The sequence below is a fragment of the Carassius auratus genome, chromosome 8, assembly GCF_003368295.1.
Source record: "Carassius auratus strain Wakin chromosome 8, ASM336829v1, whole genome shotgun sequence".
Classification (NCBI taxonomy): Eukaryota; Metazoa; Chordata; class Actinopteri; order Cypriniformes; family Cyprinidae; genus Carassius; species Carassius auratus.
This window is the reverse complement of record NC_039250.1, coordinates 16,465,512-16,483,145: the sequence shown is the minus strand read 5'-3', so window position 1 is coordinate 16,483,145 and position 17,634 is coordinate 16,465,512. Positions and strand designations below refer to the sequence as shown.

At 40.5% G+C, this 17,634-nt stretch overlaps 1 protein-coding gene and 1 long non-coding RNA gene across 2 annotated transcripts; one reads left to right on the top strand and one right to left on the bottom strand.

The window, feature by feature from the left end:
* Window positions 1-642: 642 nt before the first annotated feature.
* On the bottom strand, window positions 643-17,068 carry LOC113107424 (proteolipid protein 2). The gene is made up of 6 exons (XM_026269918.1): window positions 16,814-17,068; window positions 16,575-16,688; window positions 6,452-6,607; window positions 6,268-6,366; window positions 6,051-6,147; window positions 643-1,573 (listed from the first exon to the last, which is right to left on the bottom strand). Exons 2-6 carry the CDS (start codon window positions 16,671-16,673, stop codon window positions 1,560-1,562), a joined length of 465 nt encoding a protein of 154 aa, XP_026125703.1. The 5' UTR covers window positions 16,674-16,688; window positions 16,814-17,068; the 3' UTR covers window positions 643-1,559.
* Window positions 7,381-16,567, top strand: LOC113107425 (uncharacterized). The gene is made up of 3 exons (XR_003292659.1): window positions 7,381-8,239; window positions 13,299-14,186; window positions 15,792-16,567. It is a non-coding gene; the product is annotated as an uncharacterized LOC113107425 (long non-coding RNA).
* Window positions 17,069-17,634: the final 566 nt, after the last annotated feature.

The window sequence follows — 17,634 nt, the reverse complement described above, 5'->3', positions numbered from 1 at the left end:
TGCTTCACAATTAAACGTAGCATGTGATTTATTTTAAAAGATAAAGTTAAAATCGTGTACATTTTTATTTGTACATTTTAATTATAAACATTATTACATTTATATTTTATGTTTAAACATTTGTTAGACCTACCTGCACTTTCAGAGCCAAATCTACGAATTAAATATTAATGGTAATATTGCCTATTTATTTATTTACGTGAATTAATTAATTTCATTCCAAAACTACTAATACATAAATGCACTTTCATAAAAGCAAAGTCTTCTTGATCTGTTAAAAAATGCTAAAGGTTTCACGTCACTCTGAATTAAAGTAGATGCTGCCATCTAGTGATAGATATTCACCTGGACTCATCTGCTTATCACTGAGTATAGTGAAATTACTATATTAAGTACTTATATTATATTATATACTTATATTAAGTTCTTCCTTTATTTCTTTGATTTAAAAAAATAATTCTTCAAACATTTTAATATTAAGTAAATATGTGTAAATAAAAAAACATTTGTGTATAACACGTCATATTGGTAGTCGAAATCATTCGTATATTCCAACAGGTGGCGCCGCGCGCACAGTATCCCTCACACACACACACACACACACACACGCGCGCGCACACACACACGCACGCACACGTGTAATAGTTGGAAACGTTATAACAGCATTTTATTAAATGTAATCGAAATACCACCAACACCATTTTAAAGACATACACCCTACATAATTAAATCTCGTGCTGTAAACACAGAACAAAACAAATGTCTGTTTGAAAAGAGCAGAGTATCATGAGTTAATATTTTTTTACAGACGTGATGGCATTTCTGATCATCTCACAAATAAATGTTTTCAGGAAATCACTGGGGTAGAGGTGAGGTCACAAAAACAATACAGACATGAGAGGAAAAACAGGCCAACTGTCTTCAGCTAACTGGTATATATAAGTTTTAAATGGTAAAAAACAAAAAAAAACTAATTATACGTTATAAATGGTTTTCAAGTAGGAGAAAAAAATCTATCCTCTATGACTTCTAAAAAACAATTTTTATTGAGTTGAAAACATCCGACTTAAATCCTTTTTGATTAACCTTATACAACTACAACTTCTCAATTTAAGCACAAAACACAAGAACAATCAATAGTTACTAAAAATTAGGTGAAATGTTATAAAAAAAACAGCACCAGACTAAATGAAATCAAGTTCTCCAACACAATTTACTAATAATGACTTGGTCAAAATGTGTCTTTCTCTAGTAAAGAATGGGAAGCTCTTCTGAACACTGTATTCATGTTGTCAGATTGATCAGATGTTATCAAATGTTGTGAGAACCGACCAAGCCAACACACAATGTGTGCTACTGAAAGCCGCCTGACCGAGATGACGGAATGAATCTTTGAATGCCTTTATTTTCAATCCCTTGTACATGAACCTCTTTTGCCGTGTGACGTTTCCTCTGGTCTTCATCTCTCACGATAACTCTCAGGAATTCACTCCTTTTGCCATTTGTAGACTTGTTCTGCATGTTTTGCTTGCTGTTAATGTTGTAGTGAGAAAGTAGTTTCAAACTGTGATATCTGTTAAAAAACAAAAAAGGGAGACGCAACGAGGGAACAGTTAGTCAGGTTAAATTGTTGTAGGTACACAGAAATTCGTTGAGATACCAGTGTTGCCACTGTCAGAATAACTGTTTCAGTCAAATGTGAGTCGTAAGCATCCGGCAGCCTGTTCAAAGAGAGTTACAGCACCACTTCAAATCAAACCCGTCTCTGCCCTCAAACAATTGGCAGGATATTAATGCAACATCCTGTAAGTTTACTCCTTTTTTTATTTATTCATATTATTATTCCTAATACTGTACATGTATGTAAACAACTTTCTTTTTTATTCTATAATACGTGTTCAGATTTTGTCGTTTTACTCATGATCATTTAGTTCCAAACCCATAAGACTGTTGTTCATCTTTGAAACAAAGATCATAATTTCTTTGACAAAACCTGCAAGTACATTTGTGCTTCCAATGAACATATTTTGAGTTTCTGCATAAGGATCTGTCAAACTTCATATGTAAGTTAAAGTCTAAATGAAATATGTTTGTTAATGAAAGTGATTATGTGTTAGGGTTTTGGTGTAATGGACTTTCAGAGGACGAATACAAATCTCTCCGGTGTCATTAAAGATTAGGGGTGTAACGGTTCACAAAATCCACGGTTCGGTTCGATACGATACACTGATGTCACGGTTCGGTTCGGTTCGGTACGTTTTAGATACAGCAAAATGTAAAAACATCTCAACTTTTCAGAATGCTTCAAGCGCACCGCGGGTCATGTGACAAGAACTAACCAATCAGCTTCATCCTTTCCCGTAACAACGTTGAAAGCTCAGCCAAGATAAAGGAACAGCTGATCATAGCTGTATATGGATTGCCATTTTGAAATACATTTAGTAACAGAGCTACTGCGAGCGATTTTTAGAGCTGCAAATCCATTTATCCTTTGCTGAAATTTACGCGTCTCATGGAGAGAGCACGTCAGTGTTGCTTAGCAAAGGCAGACGCCTCAGGGGCGCTTCTGCCCGAGTGCTATGGAAAGGAGGAGAAAGCGGCGCGACTAGCATTTTCCACGCATTTTTAGGCACGATATGTGAACTAAGGTGCTCGCTCACTCAGCACGTGCTGAAGACTCGTTGCAAAATGTCTAATGCGTTTAACAGACCAGAAATAGAAGATCCTCCAATATGGTGCACTTTGGATTCCCTGTAAGCTATAATGGTGATAATAGAATTAATGGTAAATAGTAAGATCTCATATGCGTGGCTATAATGTAAATGTAACGTAAATGTAGCCTACCAATCGCCGCGGTGATGTCTTTTGCCCTGTTCGAGTCAGTTGGAAATGTCTTTTCCCAGGTACTGACACACTAAAGTGATGTCGGCGTAAATGAGTCGACATGTTTCAAGTATTTGCGCTGTTTTTTTTTTTTTGTTTTTTTTTATTCCCGCTGGTGTACCCTATTGTCATGTAGCAGATGCGACATACCATTGTTTTTTTTATCCACCACTCTCTTGTCATCGGCACCCATTCACTGCAGAAGATCCATAGGTGGTTAAAAAAAAAAAAAGAAAGAAGGAAACTCTTCTACATATTGAATGGCCTGAGGGTGAGTACATTTTTGGATGAACTATTCCTTTGAGGAGAACTGGCACAGTAAATCCAATAAAATTCTGCGGAAACTTGATTTGCTATTGTCACAGTGTCTGGGTTGTTGTTCCCCGGGGTTCCACTAGATGTCCTCCTTCTCACGGTGTCTGTCCCAGATCACTTCCTGTTCCCTTATATGGTCACTTCCTCTTCCTCCTTGTTTAGTTAATTGATTGTCCCCCACCATTCTCTTGTTCCCTCATTATCCTTCTGTGTATAAATACCCAGTCTGTCTTAGTCTGTGTTACGGAGTCCTTGTTTAATGTTATGTATTACTCATGCCCGTCATTCGTGTCTTGCCTTGTGTTTATGTCTTGTTTATGTTCTGATTTGGTTTTTCTGGTTTTGACCCTGCCTGGACTGTTTACTCTCTTGGATTACCCTTATAATAAACGGCTTACCTGCAATTGGTTCCTTCTCCCGTGTTTTCTATAACACATTACGTGACAGAAGGACTCCGTCCACGTAGGAACCAGCGGTATGTCACTTTTCCTTTCCCCAGCCAAGATGGCGGAGAGGCGGGTCAAGTTTCTTCGGTTGACCGCCCTCCGTCAAGAGGGCAACGAAGTGGGTGCCCTGGCTCAAGTGTTCTGGTCCCTGGCTGAAGGCATGGGATACAATGATACGGCCCTTAAGGACCACTTCAATGGCGGGCTGGATGATCCAGTGCCTCAGGAAGAGATGGCGCAGTTGGAGACGCTGGAGTTCTGGGAATTTGTGCGCTACCTGCAGTTTCGGTGTCGGTGGGATGCCCCAGCCACTCCTGTCTCTTCCGGCAGGCCGAGGTGGCACCCGATGCTGTTCCAGAGGCCGAGGCGGTGCCCGACGCTGTTCCGGAGGCCGAGGTGGCACCCGATGCCGAGGCTGTTCCGGAGGCCGAGGTGGTGTCCGAGGTCGAGGCAGTGCCCGTTGCTGTTCCAGAGGCCGAGGCGGTGCTCGATCCTGTTCTGGAGGCCGAGGCGGTGCCCGAGGCTGTTCCCATTGCAGTTACCGAGGCGGTGCCAGAGGCTGTTCCGGAGGTCGAGGTGGTGCCCGACGCTGTTCCAGAGGCCGAGGTGGCACCCGATGCCGAGGCGGTGCCCGACGCTGTTCCGGAGGCCGAGGAGGTGCCCGAGGCCGAGGCGGTGCCCGAGGCTGTTCCAGAGGCCGAGGTGGCACCCGATGCCGAGGCTGTTCCGGAGGCCGAGGTTGTGTCCGAGGTCGAGGCAGTGCCCGTTGCTGTTCCAGAGGCCGAGGCGGTGCTCGATCCTGTTCTGGAGGCCGAGGCGGTGCCCGAGGCTGTTCCCATTGCAGTTACCGAGGCGGTGCCAGAGGCTGTTCCGGAGGTCGAGGTGGTGCCCGACGCTGTTCCAGAGGCCGAGGTGGCACCCGATGCCGAGGCGGTGCCCGACGCTGTTCCGGAGGCCGAGGAGGTGCCCGAGGCCGAGGCGGTGCCCGAGGCTGTTCCCAATGCAGTTACCGAGGCGGTGCCCGAGGCTGTTCCGGAGGCCGAGGCGGTGCCCGACGCTGTTCCAGAGGCCGAGGTGGCACCCGATGCCGAGGTGGCACCCGATGGCGAGGCGGTGCCCGATGCCGAGGCGGTGCTCGATGCCGAGACGGTGCCCGAGACTGATCCGGAGGCCGTTACCGAGGTGATGCTCGAGGCCGTTCCAGAGGCAGTGCCCGAGACCGAGGTGCCTCAGGTTTCCACAGACAGTTCAGAGTCGAGGCAGGTCCCGGTGGACTCTCCGGAGTCGGGTCAGGTCACGTGGTGGTCTGCTGCTCCGTCCTGGGGGACTCCGGCCTCAACCACGGGGGCGTGTGGGTCATCTGCTCCGCCTTGGGGGGCTCTCGTCCTGACCACATGGCTGTGGTGGTCTTCCACTTGGACCTGGGGGGCTTCCGCCCTGACCACAAAGAGGTGGTGGTCATCCGCTCCGCCCTGGGGGACTCTGACTTTGACCACAAAGCTGTGGTGGTCTTCCGCTCCGCCCTGGTGGACTCCGGCCTCGACCACAAGGACGTGGTGGTCTTCCGCTCCGCCCTGGAGGGCTTTGACTTTGACCACAAGGCCGTGGTGGCCTTCCGCTCCGCCCTGGTGGGCGCCTCAACATGCCCTTTATGGACTTCTGTTTTGTGTATTAGAGTTCTGTGATGTTCCTGTCTGTTCCCCTTAGTTTTTCTGGCCCTCCATCCCTCCCCTTGTACCTCCTCCGGTCCTCCTCCCTCCTGGTCTCCCTGTTTTATGTTTAGATTTCTGGTGTTTGTCCCCCATGTGTTCCTTTTCCAGCCCTCCGTCCCTCCCCCTGAGCCTCCACCTATCCGCCTCCCTCCTGATCTCTGTGTCATGTTTTGTCTTGGAGCGTCTGGGAGCCGCTCCGTAGAGGGGGGGTACTGTCACAGTGTCTGGGTTGTTGTTCCCCGGGGTTCCACTAGATGTCCTCCTTCTCACGGTGTCTGTCCCAGATCACTTCCTGTTCCCTTATATGGTCACCTTCCTCCTTGTTTAGTTAATTGATTGTCCCCCACCATTCTCTTGTTCCCTCATTATCCTTCTGTGTATAAATACCCAGTCTGTCTTAGTCTGTGTTACGGAGTCCTTGTTTAATGTTATGTATTACTCATGCCCGTCATTCGTGTCTTGCCTTGTGTTTATGTCTTGTTTATGTTCTGATTTGGTTTCTCTGGTTTTGACCCTGCCTGGACTGTTTACTCTCTTGGATAACCCTTATAATAAACGGCTTACCTGCAATTGGTTTCTTCTCCCGTGTTTTCTATAACACATTACGTGACAGCTATTTGATGTCTAATGCAATGGCATTTAAATGAGGTTTAAGTTCTAACATGTTTGAATAAATAAATGAGTGCTCATGCACCTGTGGGAGCAGCTGTATTCTCTCTGCTGCTCTTGAGGACCAAGTAAATCGTGTAGGCATCATAAGCATACAAGACCCCAGCCACCAGACCAAACACCTGCGAGAGAAGATGAGCATTATTATAAACAGATGCTGGTTGAGTGATAATCCGAGGAGGATATAAAGCACATGAAGAAATGAGTATGGTGTGTGTTGATGCTGATGTTGGATGTCTCACCCCACCAGTGATGAGAGCCCCGTCTCCATGCCCCCTGAACACACAGATCAGAGAGGTTATGAGATAAAGTGCTGCACCGATTACAGCGCGGATGAGATCCTGAAGAGACAAACAGAGAAGCTGTAAACAGCGTTCGCAATGCTAGGCTGAAACAAGACGCAAGTGTGAGTGAATTCATACTCACGCTCCAGATCCAGTGCACCACCCGAAACTGTTTGTCCAGCTCCAACATGAAGACAACGAAAAAGACGGTGGCAACGACCGTCTCACAGATGGCGACCGCTGTATACCCTCCATATATAGACATGGCATAGCAGATAAGGATGATGAAACCGAGGATCTACAGAAAAACAGACAAGCATGCAGTTTAATAACTCAAACTTGATCGCATCAGTGTACAAAAGCATGTGAGGATTGCTAGTTAACAATTCTGCAGATAGCCTGTTTCTTTACTGCAGTATTATTATTGTTAAAGTCGCAATAAAAATGAAGTAGTGACTGATACTAGTAACACTTTCTCTCTATTAACTAGTTGCTTATTAGCATGCATATAACAAGTATATTGGCTGTTTATTTGTACTTATAAAGCACATATTAGTTCCTTATTCTGCATGACCATATTTTAGATCCCTTAACTCTACTCAATACCTACACTTATCATCTACCATACTAACTATTGAGTTTACTAATGCAAAAAATAAATAAATAAATAAAACAAGCACTGTTCATGATGACATCTGTAATATGCATATACAAAATAGATACAGATTTCAGAAATTTCATTTCATGCTAAAAAAAAGGCAAAACTTTCCAATTAACTGAAAGAAACAACAGTGGAAAACTGAAACTAAAGTGAAACTAAAGTACATCTACAAACTGAAACTTAAATAAAATGACAAGATACCAAAATGTAATTAAAAAAATAGAAATGTACACAAATTAATTTGACGTTTATAAATATGTGTGTGTGTTAGTGTGTGTGTGTGTGTGTGTGTGTGTGTGTGTGTATATATATATATATATATATATATATATATATATATATATATATATATATATATATATACACAATTATTATTATTATTATTTATTTATTTTTTTTGATACGTTAATTTGATAAATCCTAAAACACGAAAGCATCACAAGTGGCCAATATTAAACATGAAAAAAATCTGGCTAGACAGCAATAGAATGTCCAATGTTTATCACTTTTTAAACTTTTTTCATTAAATCAATTCAATTTGTTAGTCCTACATTACTAAAACTAAAAATATAACAGTCTGAAACTAGAAGACTCTTAAATAACTAAATTAAATCTAACAACAACAGAATGAAAACAATCTGTAACTTGTTCAGTTATGTTATGCATCTAGTGTCTATTTTCTAACAGTACTGCTTTGGTTCTCAAATAGTATTACTGTGCTCAAATGAAACAATCCTTAACTTTTTCAGTTGTATCTTGTATAAGACTGTATAAACTGTCAGTGTGTACGAGTGTTTTATTATCTTCCTAAATCTCTTTGACTTTTCAGAGTGGAAATTCTCCCTCTCCAGTACGTCACAAATGTTTGCTGCCAAATCACCAAAGCTTTTTCCTGTTCACTCCCCACAATTCATCTGAACGTGCCATCTGCTCTAGGTGTCAGTTAACAGTGAGCTCCCGATCTCTCACATCTTCTGAAGCCTTTTCAAGTTTAGGGATTTCTAAAACATCTGTTGAGGACTAAAGAGAGGAACGCAGCGTGGACATAAACACAGCACAATAGAAGAGGTTAAAGCTCATTAGAGGGTTATAAACAGTGAATTATTATAAGAATATTTTTGGGAGTATCAAATTTAAATCAGCCCATATACTCAAACACTGCGCTGATCTAAATAAACACTGCCGGGAACAATTAGGAAAAGTTAGTGAATGTTACAGACTTCAGGAACTTGGACTGTAATATCTCATCTATGACTGATGCAGTGCTGGGTAAGTTACTCTAAAAAACTCATTCATTACTAGTTACTAATTACATCTTCAACAGTGTGATTAGATTTTTCCGGGAAAAATCGGTACAGACTATCTTTCTCTTATGAATATAATAAAACTAAATACTTTTTGGAGTTATGAAGGATGCAGTACTACTCTATAGGTACTCAAGCTTAACAGGATATTGAGTGAAAACGAGCATTTCACCCCCCCTTTAATTACTTAATACTTTTTAAACCCTATATCAACCTCGACAAGTTAATGATACAAGGATTGACATGAAATGGTTATTTTAGCTCTTTCAAATAAATAATAGATAACTACATAAATTATTCTGGTCACACTTTAGATTTGCCTCAATATACTCCTTATTACTGCTTATTAATACTTAGTAAAGTAGTTGTTAAGTTTAAGAATCGGGAAGGATTTAGATAATAGTGAGAATTTGACACTGTTCTTATTAACTCAACAAACTATTTAAAGTGAGAAACATTAAATGAAAAAAGTCGCAGATTTCAGATTTAGCTGCTTTTATTTCTTTCAAGTTTGTTGGAAGCACAGTACAGGTGTTTGTGCATGGTTCCTCTTGAAGTGCTATTTTTGTTGCCATGAGGGGTAAATGATTTGTCCACAAGCCACTGTGCAACACCTGTGCCTTGTGTTTGCGCTGATCTGCTGCCACAGCAACAGCTGATAAAACACTGCAAGTGTGAAGATCAAGACAGGAAGATTCTCAATGTGTTAGGAGGCAACTTCCTGTTTTCTGTCACTTGGGGAAATTACAAAGTTATGCTACCAGGCAATAACTACGGTATCATAAACATTCAAATAAACATTCATTTCAAAATGCATGTAACTGATCTTTCTGTAAATGACTCATGGTTTTAGGCCACATCATATCTAAACTGAAATGTCCTAACTCCACCTTCCGGTAAAATAACAGACTTTTCTCTGGTGACGTTAGCAGGGCTTCAACGCTTTATCATAATCCATCCACCTGCATCAAATCAACAATATAGATATATTGCATTTAAGTGATAAAAAATTACAGTAAAGACATCTAAAATAGTTTTAACAAATGCTGTTCTCCATCCATTCAGTTTCATCATAGAATCCTGAAAAAAAATGCTTTGAACAACCAAATGCAGCCTTTTGAGCATAAGAATCTTACCAACTTTTGAATAGATATTTTTATTATTTTTATTTTAGGTTTTTATTTCCATTATCCATTCACAAAACCTCACTAGAGAGTGATGCTGAATCTGTGTCCTGTTACATACTGATGGTTATTAGGGCTTACACACTGCTCCGGGTGTGTGTTCACTGCTCTGTGTGTGTGCACTTTGGATGGGTTAAATACTGACCACAAATTCTGAGTATGGGTCACCATACTTGTGTGTATGTTGAATGTCATGTCACTCACTATTTATACTCACTTGTGTAAATTAGGTGATGTAGCCACACAAACAGCAAGTGAAGTGACATTCAGCCAAGTATGGTGACCCATACTCTTGGTTCGTGCTCTGCATTTATCCCATCCAAAGTGAACACACACACAGACCGTGAACACACACACAGCAGTGGTCATCATTTATGCTGTGGCACCTGGGGAACAGTTTGGGGTTCAGTGCCTTGCTCAAGGGCACCTCAGTCGTGCGTGGTATTGCTGGCCGAAGATTCGAACACACAACCCTAGGGTTAGGAGTCAAACTCTCTTACCACTAGGCCACAACTTTCCCATTTTCACCTCAATTTGTCTAAAAAGGCAACAGAGGGCAGTTCTTTTCTGAGAGGCAAAAAAAAACCTGGAAGTGATATATATTTGAAGTAGGGGTGTGCACGGATAGTCGAACATTTGAATATTCGTTCTGCTCTAATTATTTGATAAATAAAAATGATATTAGTTCACAATAAAACCTAATTTGGTCACTTTCTGTGATTCTCCACAGCATATTTGAAGATGTATGCAAGCAAAAAATAATGAATGAATGAATAAGGGGCCGTTCACATATCGCGCCGAAAAGTTGAAATGTTTTTTACTCGATGCGGTGCGAACCCGCCTGGATAAAAATGGGCGCGTCGCACCGCGTGCGCATCACGACTGCGTCGCTTCCATGAGCGCGCATACCGCGTGCCTACATTGGAAATAACGAACTTGAGCGCGCAAATATGTGAACTGATTCAGTTGTTAAGTTTACAGGTATTGGGTATTATTACAGATATATAATATGGTCATGCAGAATATGTGCTTTGTGAGTACTAATAAACAGCAAATATTTGTATAATACTCATGGAACTAGTTAATAGTGAGAATAGGTCCATATACTAAACTGTTACCTTTATTATTATTTTTTTTAATGTAAAAGGGTTAAAAAGTTGCTGCACAAAACACAGGTTACTTATTTATTTTTAAATGTATGATTTAGTACAAAGGCACACACAAACTAAATGACACTACAGGGCTCCAGACTGCGACCAAATGGTCGCATTTTGCGACCAAATTTTGAGAGTGTGCGACTGAATTTTACATCCAGTCGCACATGTGCGACCAGTAGATTTGCACACGCACGCACGCAAACACACACACACACTTGCACACACTCGCGTCTCATTGAGTGATGCCTGTCTGTGAGGCGGCAAATGCGTGTGAGAAGAATAGGGAATGGCCACTGTAAGTGGCTAAAATGTGTGGAGGGGGAGGGGCCTAGAGATAATTGAGCGGGCGTAAACATCTGTGGGAAGGAAACCGAGACAAATATCATCACAACCTGATATGTGCGTGCGTCTGAGCTATGAGCAAGCAAACTATTGATTCGTTCTTCCGACCTGCGGCTAGTGTACCAGTGCCAGAGCCTAGTGTCACCGTCAGATGATGATTCAGAGTCAGAGGTTGGTGTGGCTAAAAAAGTCCGCACCAGGGCCGGCCCGTGGTATAGGCAAATGCTAAGGGCGCCACTCATCCATAGGGGCGCCAGAATGAGTGAACGAGTGATTTTTTTTTTTTTTTTACATATTTTTTTATAATAGGCTACTATTTAAAAACCATTAATTCAAAACACTTCCAAATAAAGCAAAAAAAAAAAAAAAATCCGGCTCTTCAATCTTCCCCCGCCCATCGAGTGCTTGAAGTGTGTCAGAAACAGAGTGCGCGCACGATCAGTTGTTGGTAATTTGTTGTGTAGCGTGCCCGACGCCGCATCCAATGTATACAGCACTGCTTTTGTTAACACACAGCTCGTAGAAACGGGCCTGGCAGCTCGCGCCAGTTCTAGACACGGTGAAAGTTTCCTGATTGTGACGGAAGGCCGAATTTACATGACACATTATAAATGAGCATAGTCTGCGATAGATACAGTGCCAAAAAGAAGAGAAGAGGATAAAGACAGAGGTAAAGAGATGTAGTGAAATAGCAATTTATTGCATAGGAGTAAGAAGATACTATAATTTCATGGCAGTTATTTTTACCTTAAACTTAATGTTAGCAGTTGTTCTGAGATCGGAGTCCCCAGACTGTGATTTTGTACAATCAGTTTTAAGACGCATTTTTTATTATCACTTTTTGTTTTGTTTTTTGTTTTTTTTTACTCTACAGTTGTGCAGTTTTGGGGGGATACAGTACAGGCCAAAAGTTTGGAAACATTACTATTTTTAATGTTTTTGAAAGAAGTTTCTTCTGCTCATCAAGCCTGCATTTATTTGATCAAAAATACAGAAAAAAATGTAATATTGTGTTATATTATTACAACTTAAAATAATTTGTTTTCAATTTATTATACTTTAAATTATCATTTATTTCTGTGTTGCAAAGCTGAATTTTCAGCATCATTACTCCATTCTTCAGTGTCACATGTGACATCCAGTCTATCACATGATCCTTTAGAAATCATTCTAATATGATGATTTATTATGAGTGTTGGAAACAGTTCTGCTGTAATGTGTGTGTGTGTGTGTGTGTGTGTGTGTGTGTGTGTGTGTGTGTATATATATATATATATATATATATATATATATATATATATATATATATATATATATATATATATATATATATATATATATATATATATATATATGCATGAGGCGCCAGGTAAAATCTTGCAAATTGGTCAGGGCCGGCCCTGGTCCACACTCACCATTTTCGAGAAGACTGGCTGTAAGAATTCAGATGGCTGAGGTACTATAATTATTAGAACTACTTTTCACCAAATACAAAAGCCAGCTCGACCTTCAAAGGAAGAATGGCTTAAAACTTAACGAAACATACAACAACGATAAAGCATGCACACAAACTTTTTTACTATGCACATTTTTTATTCTGAGTGTATGGAATTTTGTTTACTATTTGTACTGTCATGACAGCGATGGTGCTGTCAGTTTACCTTGTTGCATCTTCAAAAGTGCAGAATAAAATGTGACACTGAATTTGAAACGGCACATTGTAATTTCTGCATCTATTATTAAAGTATTTATTAGTAATACAGTGGAAATTAGTAGATTTGGTTAGCATGTTGATTTACGGTGTGCGCCCCTAAATTTTCTGGTTGTGCCCCTAAAATTTTCAGTTGGGGGCCACTGTGCTCCTAGTGTAAAAAGTTAGTCTGGAGCCCTGCACTACTGTAGCGGGGTGTTGGAATTTGACTGTGATCAACCATTGACAAATCCATAATTGTTGATCAATAATCTGAATATTGTAAGGACGCATAACCCCATGATGGTTCCCCAGTTAAAGCCTTGAAACTTTGGATCTGAGGTGATTTTCGAATGTTTAGGGAGAAGTTAGGGATGGACTTTTAGAAGATTCTAAATGAAATTCTAAAAATGTAGCCTATAAAAATCATAGTTGTACTAACTTTGTTTCATGGAAACAAATACAATTGTATATTTATAATTCATTTCTTTATGAACACTATTATATTTTAAAGCACGCTAAAATGCCTAAAACTCACTGTAGCTTTATTAACTTCATTATATTGCCTCATTTAAATAATTGTAAGCTAAGAACATGTAGCTCTATTCTAAATTTTGATGTTTAATCTTATGCTAAAACATTTTTTTCCAGAGCCCTACACAGTTATTTAACAATTGCTAAATCTACATCCCTGGCCTACCCCAAAGTCATTACGCCTGGCCTGTGGGCGGCGTGGAGAGAATGATGTCATCAGGCACCCCTCCTTCAGGCACATATGTAGCGGAGCTTTATGAGCTGTGGGGACTGGCATAAACTGCGTCTATGAACCTCACAAGCAGACTGAACTCTAGGCAGCGCACAATGAAGCTCTATTCAAGAATGCAGCGCTGCCCCTTTAAGAACATCCACTACTGATGGCTCCGGGCTGCACAAGAAATATTCAACACCCACACACTGATCATTTGGCAAAGAGTCAAAATGTACTAAGCAATGGCAAGGAGCCCACCGCTTGATTCTAGAGCAAACATTTGTGCATGTGTTCACATGTTTTTGTTCAAATCCACAAAGTATAATAGAGCTATACAGTATATCCCTCGTTTACTGTAAGTCTACTTACTAGTACTTGTACATAGTACTACTACTATGGCTGCTTACTGTAAGTCACTAGGCGTGTAATTTTAGTTGCCCGTTACTCAACATGTTTGGATGTGTGTCTGAACAACAAAGCTGAACTCTTGTAAATGAGTTCTTGATGTCCAATGTCCTTGACCAGCTATTAGTTATACAACATGTGATTATTCCTCTCAGTAACACAGTATTCTGTGTTATTAGGTAGGTATTCCATCAGAAGTCAATGACAGGCCAATGCACAATATGCTGATGTTTTTTTTCAGCAGGATACAGGAAGTCGGGCATGTGAAATGTGGTGAACTAGGAAAGCGCCACTGATGCATAATAAATGACAGGAGCTGGACTACTTTACCATTCTGCCATTTATCAGTGTGTTCTCTGATGGTTTGTCTTGTATGCAAAAACAAGGTGAGTTTATGAGTCTACAAAAGTCCCTCTGTCAGATCCGGTTTGAATTATTGTTAACACTTTAGTATAGGGTCCAATTCTCACTAATAACTAGTTGCTTATTAGCATGCCTATTATTAACATATTGGCTTTATATTAGTGCTTATCAGGGCTCCAAACTGCAACTAAAACGGTCGCATTTGCGACCATAAATATTAAAATGCGAGTGAAGTTTTTGCTGAGGTCGCCACTGGCGACTAGGCCTATGTATTTACATGTTATCTCTTAAAAAATCTTTTTTCCTGATTGTTTTGCATTCATATCTTTTGTTATGTTCACGCATTGAGAGAATGCGCATTGAAGTTTTAGAGGGAAAAAGAGTTTTAAACAGTCCTCATCTGCCGCGCAGCAGCGCTGACGCACACCTGATAAACCCGCGCGAGAGAGAAATGATGGAGACTTGAAGAGAAAGTGCAGAAAAACAGCGTCTATTTCGTTCATAACTTGAACAAACTACAACAGGTAAAGCTGTCATCTGTGTGGATATTGGCAATATCGTTAACCGTTCTCGTTTATAATCATAAGGCTTCTTCTTAACAAGATCTTAGTCCATGCTGTGTTCTGTTAATGCATGAATTTCATTATTTGAAGTGCACTTGCCGTCCAGTAATCGCAAAAAGCTTTGTGCTTTGTTACTTTTTAATTTACAAAGTATCAGCTTTAAAATTATTCCAAATTCATAACAAAATTCAAACAATAAATACAGTTTTGGTGCTCTTTAAGGGGCCGTTCACATATCGCGCCTAAAAACGCGTGGAAAACGCTAGGCGCGCTGCTTTCTGATTTTTTTCCAAAAGCCTTCGGGCTCTTGCGCTCCTGAGGCGTCTGCCGTTGCTAAGCAACCATGACCTGCTCTCTCCATGAAGACCCGTAAATTTCAGCAAAGGATAAATGGATTTGCAGCACTAAAAATCGCTTGCAGTAGCTCTGCTACTAAATTTATTTAAAACTGGCTATCCATATACAGCTATGATCAGCTGTTCCTTCATCTTGGCTGAGCTTTCAACGTTGGTACTGGAAAGGATGAAGCTGATTGGTTGGTTCTTGTCACATGACCTGCGGTGCGCTTGCGGGATTCTGGAAAGTTGAGATGTTTTTAACTCGATGTGGTGCGAACGCGCCTGGAAAAAAACTAGCGTGTCGCTTCCATTATGAGCACGCACGCATACCGCTGAAAGTGTGAAAGACATGCACTCTTAAAAATGGCTCCTTACTTGATTTTTTTTGTTTGGAGCCCTGCTTATAAAGTACATATAATGCATGACATCCATACTCCTACCCAATACCCTAAACTTAACAACTACCTTATAAACTATTAATAAAGAGCAAATTAGGAGTTAATTAAGGCAAAATTCATAGTTAATGGTTAGTTAATAGTGACAATTGGACCTGAAAATAAAGTGTGACCGAATTATTTACTCTGAACAAACTTGTTAACAAGAACTTTGTATAGACTTTTTGTCCATTTGCTATTGCTTAATATGAGTTTTTACAATAAGAAGATCTATTACAGAATAGCTTACCACAGCGGAAAATTGTTCCTTGTGTCTTACTGCTTTCTTCCAGAACACAAAAGCAGAAGTTTTGCAGAACAGTTTTGAAGTAGAAGCAAATAGTGACTATGATCTGTCAAGCTCCAAAAAGAATAAATGTCATCTGATGACTGATGACAGACAGGCACCCACAACTGAGAGACAGATAAGAGAGGACAGCGGTCTGGTGTCTATGGATCCAGCAGATGGGTGACGTCTCGTGAACTCTGACCTCACACACACCAGTCACATGTGGTCTCCTCCAAAAGCACACACTGGTGTGAAGTTTGAGATGCCTCTGCGATGAGAGCTACTTCATTCAACAGCACTGTTAATACTCTTTCACACACTGTAGGCTTAAAACAAGACATAACTGAATGTGTGATGAAGGTTTATACTTATATTTGCCACCATACTTTATCTTAGTCAAGCTTGTTATTTCGAAACAGTCAGCTACTGTACATGAATGCAACAGTATGACAATTCTAGCACTTTCTTTAAATCTATTTTTAGCTCTAAAAATTTAAAGTATGTTGTTTATGGACTCACGATAAGACTAAATGTTTACCACATATGCTGTGGATATGAAATAAAGACACAATGATATTCTCAAGTGTGTGAATCAACAGGAGAGATATTTTTGTTCAGCGAGTGGGAGCGTCTGCATGATAACGGTTCATGTTAATAATGCACCGCGGTATTTTGTTCATCAAACGATTAAGGCAAATTAAGAACTGATGGAGAACCTCTGAGCGTTTTACAACCATGTTATGAAATGAAATGTAAAGTTAAAGTCACATTCATGTTAATAACTTACTATTTCAGCGGCCAGGATGGTTCCTTTCCGAGTCCGCACATAGCTCGTCAGTTTCTCCAAACAGCCTCCGGAAGAGCTTCCCTCCATTTCTGCTGCCATCCTCCAGATGTTTTCCTGTCAAATAATAACGCTTTCTTATGAAGCCTAGCGTCCGTATCGGCGAGCGTTCACAAACACGATTCTGTTATTTAAAAAAAATACGCCGTGACGAGGAAATATAAACGCAGTTTCTAACTTACGCAGCTTGTAACTTCTTGGTGAACTTCCTGAGTGTCGGAGCAGCAGTTGAAGACAGGAACCTCAAAACTAAGCGCGTGAGAGTGTGCGGGGCGTTGGCTAGGGCTTCAGTGTACTTCTGTAGTGTCTTGAGGATAAATCACAGAGAGAGAGAGAGAGAGAGAGAGAGAGAGAGAGAGCGAAACCAACCGCCATGCCCTAGACAGAGTATAAAAGCGTTTCCTCTCAGCAGCTGAAATGCCTGAAAAAACTAAGTAGGCGGCTGCAGCGCGCGAGGTTTTGCAACGCAGCCCGAATCATAGCTGCGAGCGGTGAAATCTTCAGTCAGCAGAGCAGAAGTTAAAAAAAACAGTTTTACCAGTTTTAAAAGGGAAACCACAGCTGCCCCAGTTTATATCTGCAGTGGAAAACTAAAACTATTTTTTATATATATCTTTATATGAGAGACATTAAAAAATACAAAACCATGCAAAAATATATATACATATATATTAAAACTTTAACTTTTTCGTTATTCCATGAAATTTCTCATTATCGTCATTGTTTTACTTTCTTTTAAGCTTTTGAGTTGTGTGTGAGTAGTCCTATCATCAGGGCTGGACTGGGACGAAAAATCAGCCCTGGACTTCATCCAGACCGGCCCACTATTGCGCGCACACACACACACACACACACACACACACACACACACACTACATGTCTATACATACATTAATCTGCATGCAAAATTATGATTAGAATGTATTACTATCAAAACCAAGAAAAAACTATTAAAATAATTAAAGAAACTGCAAATTATTTTATCAGGCTTTATTTTAAATAT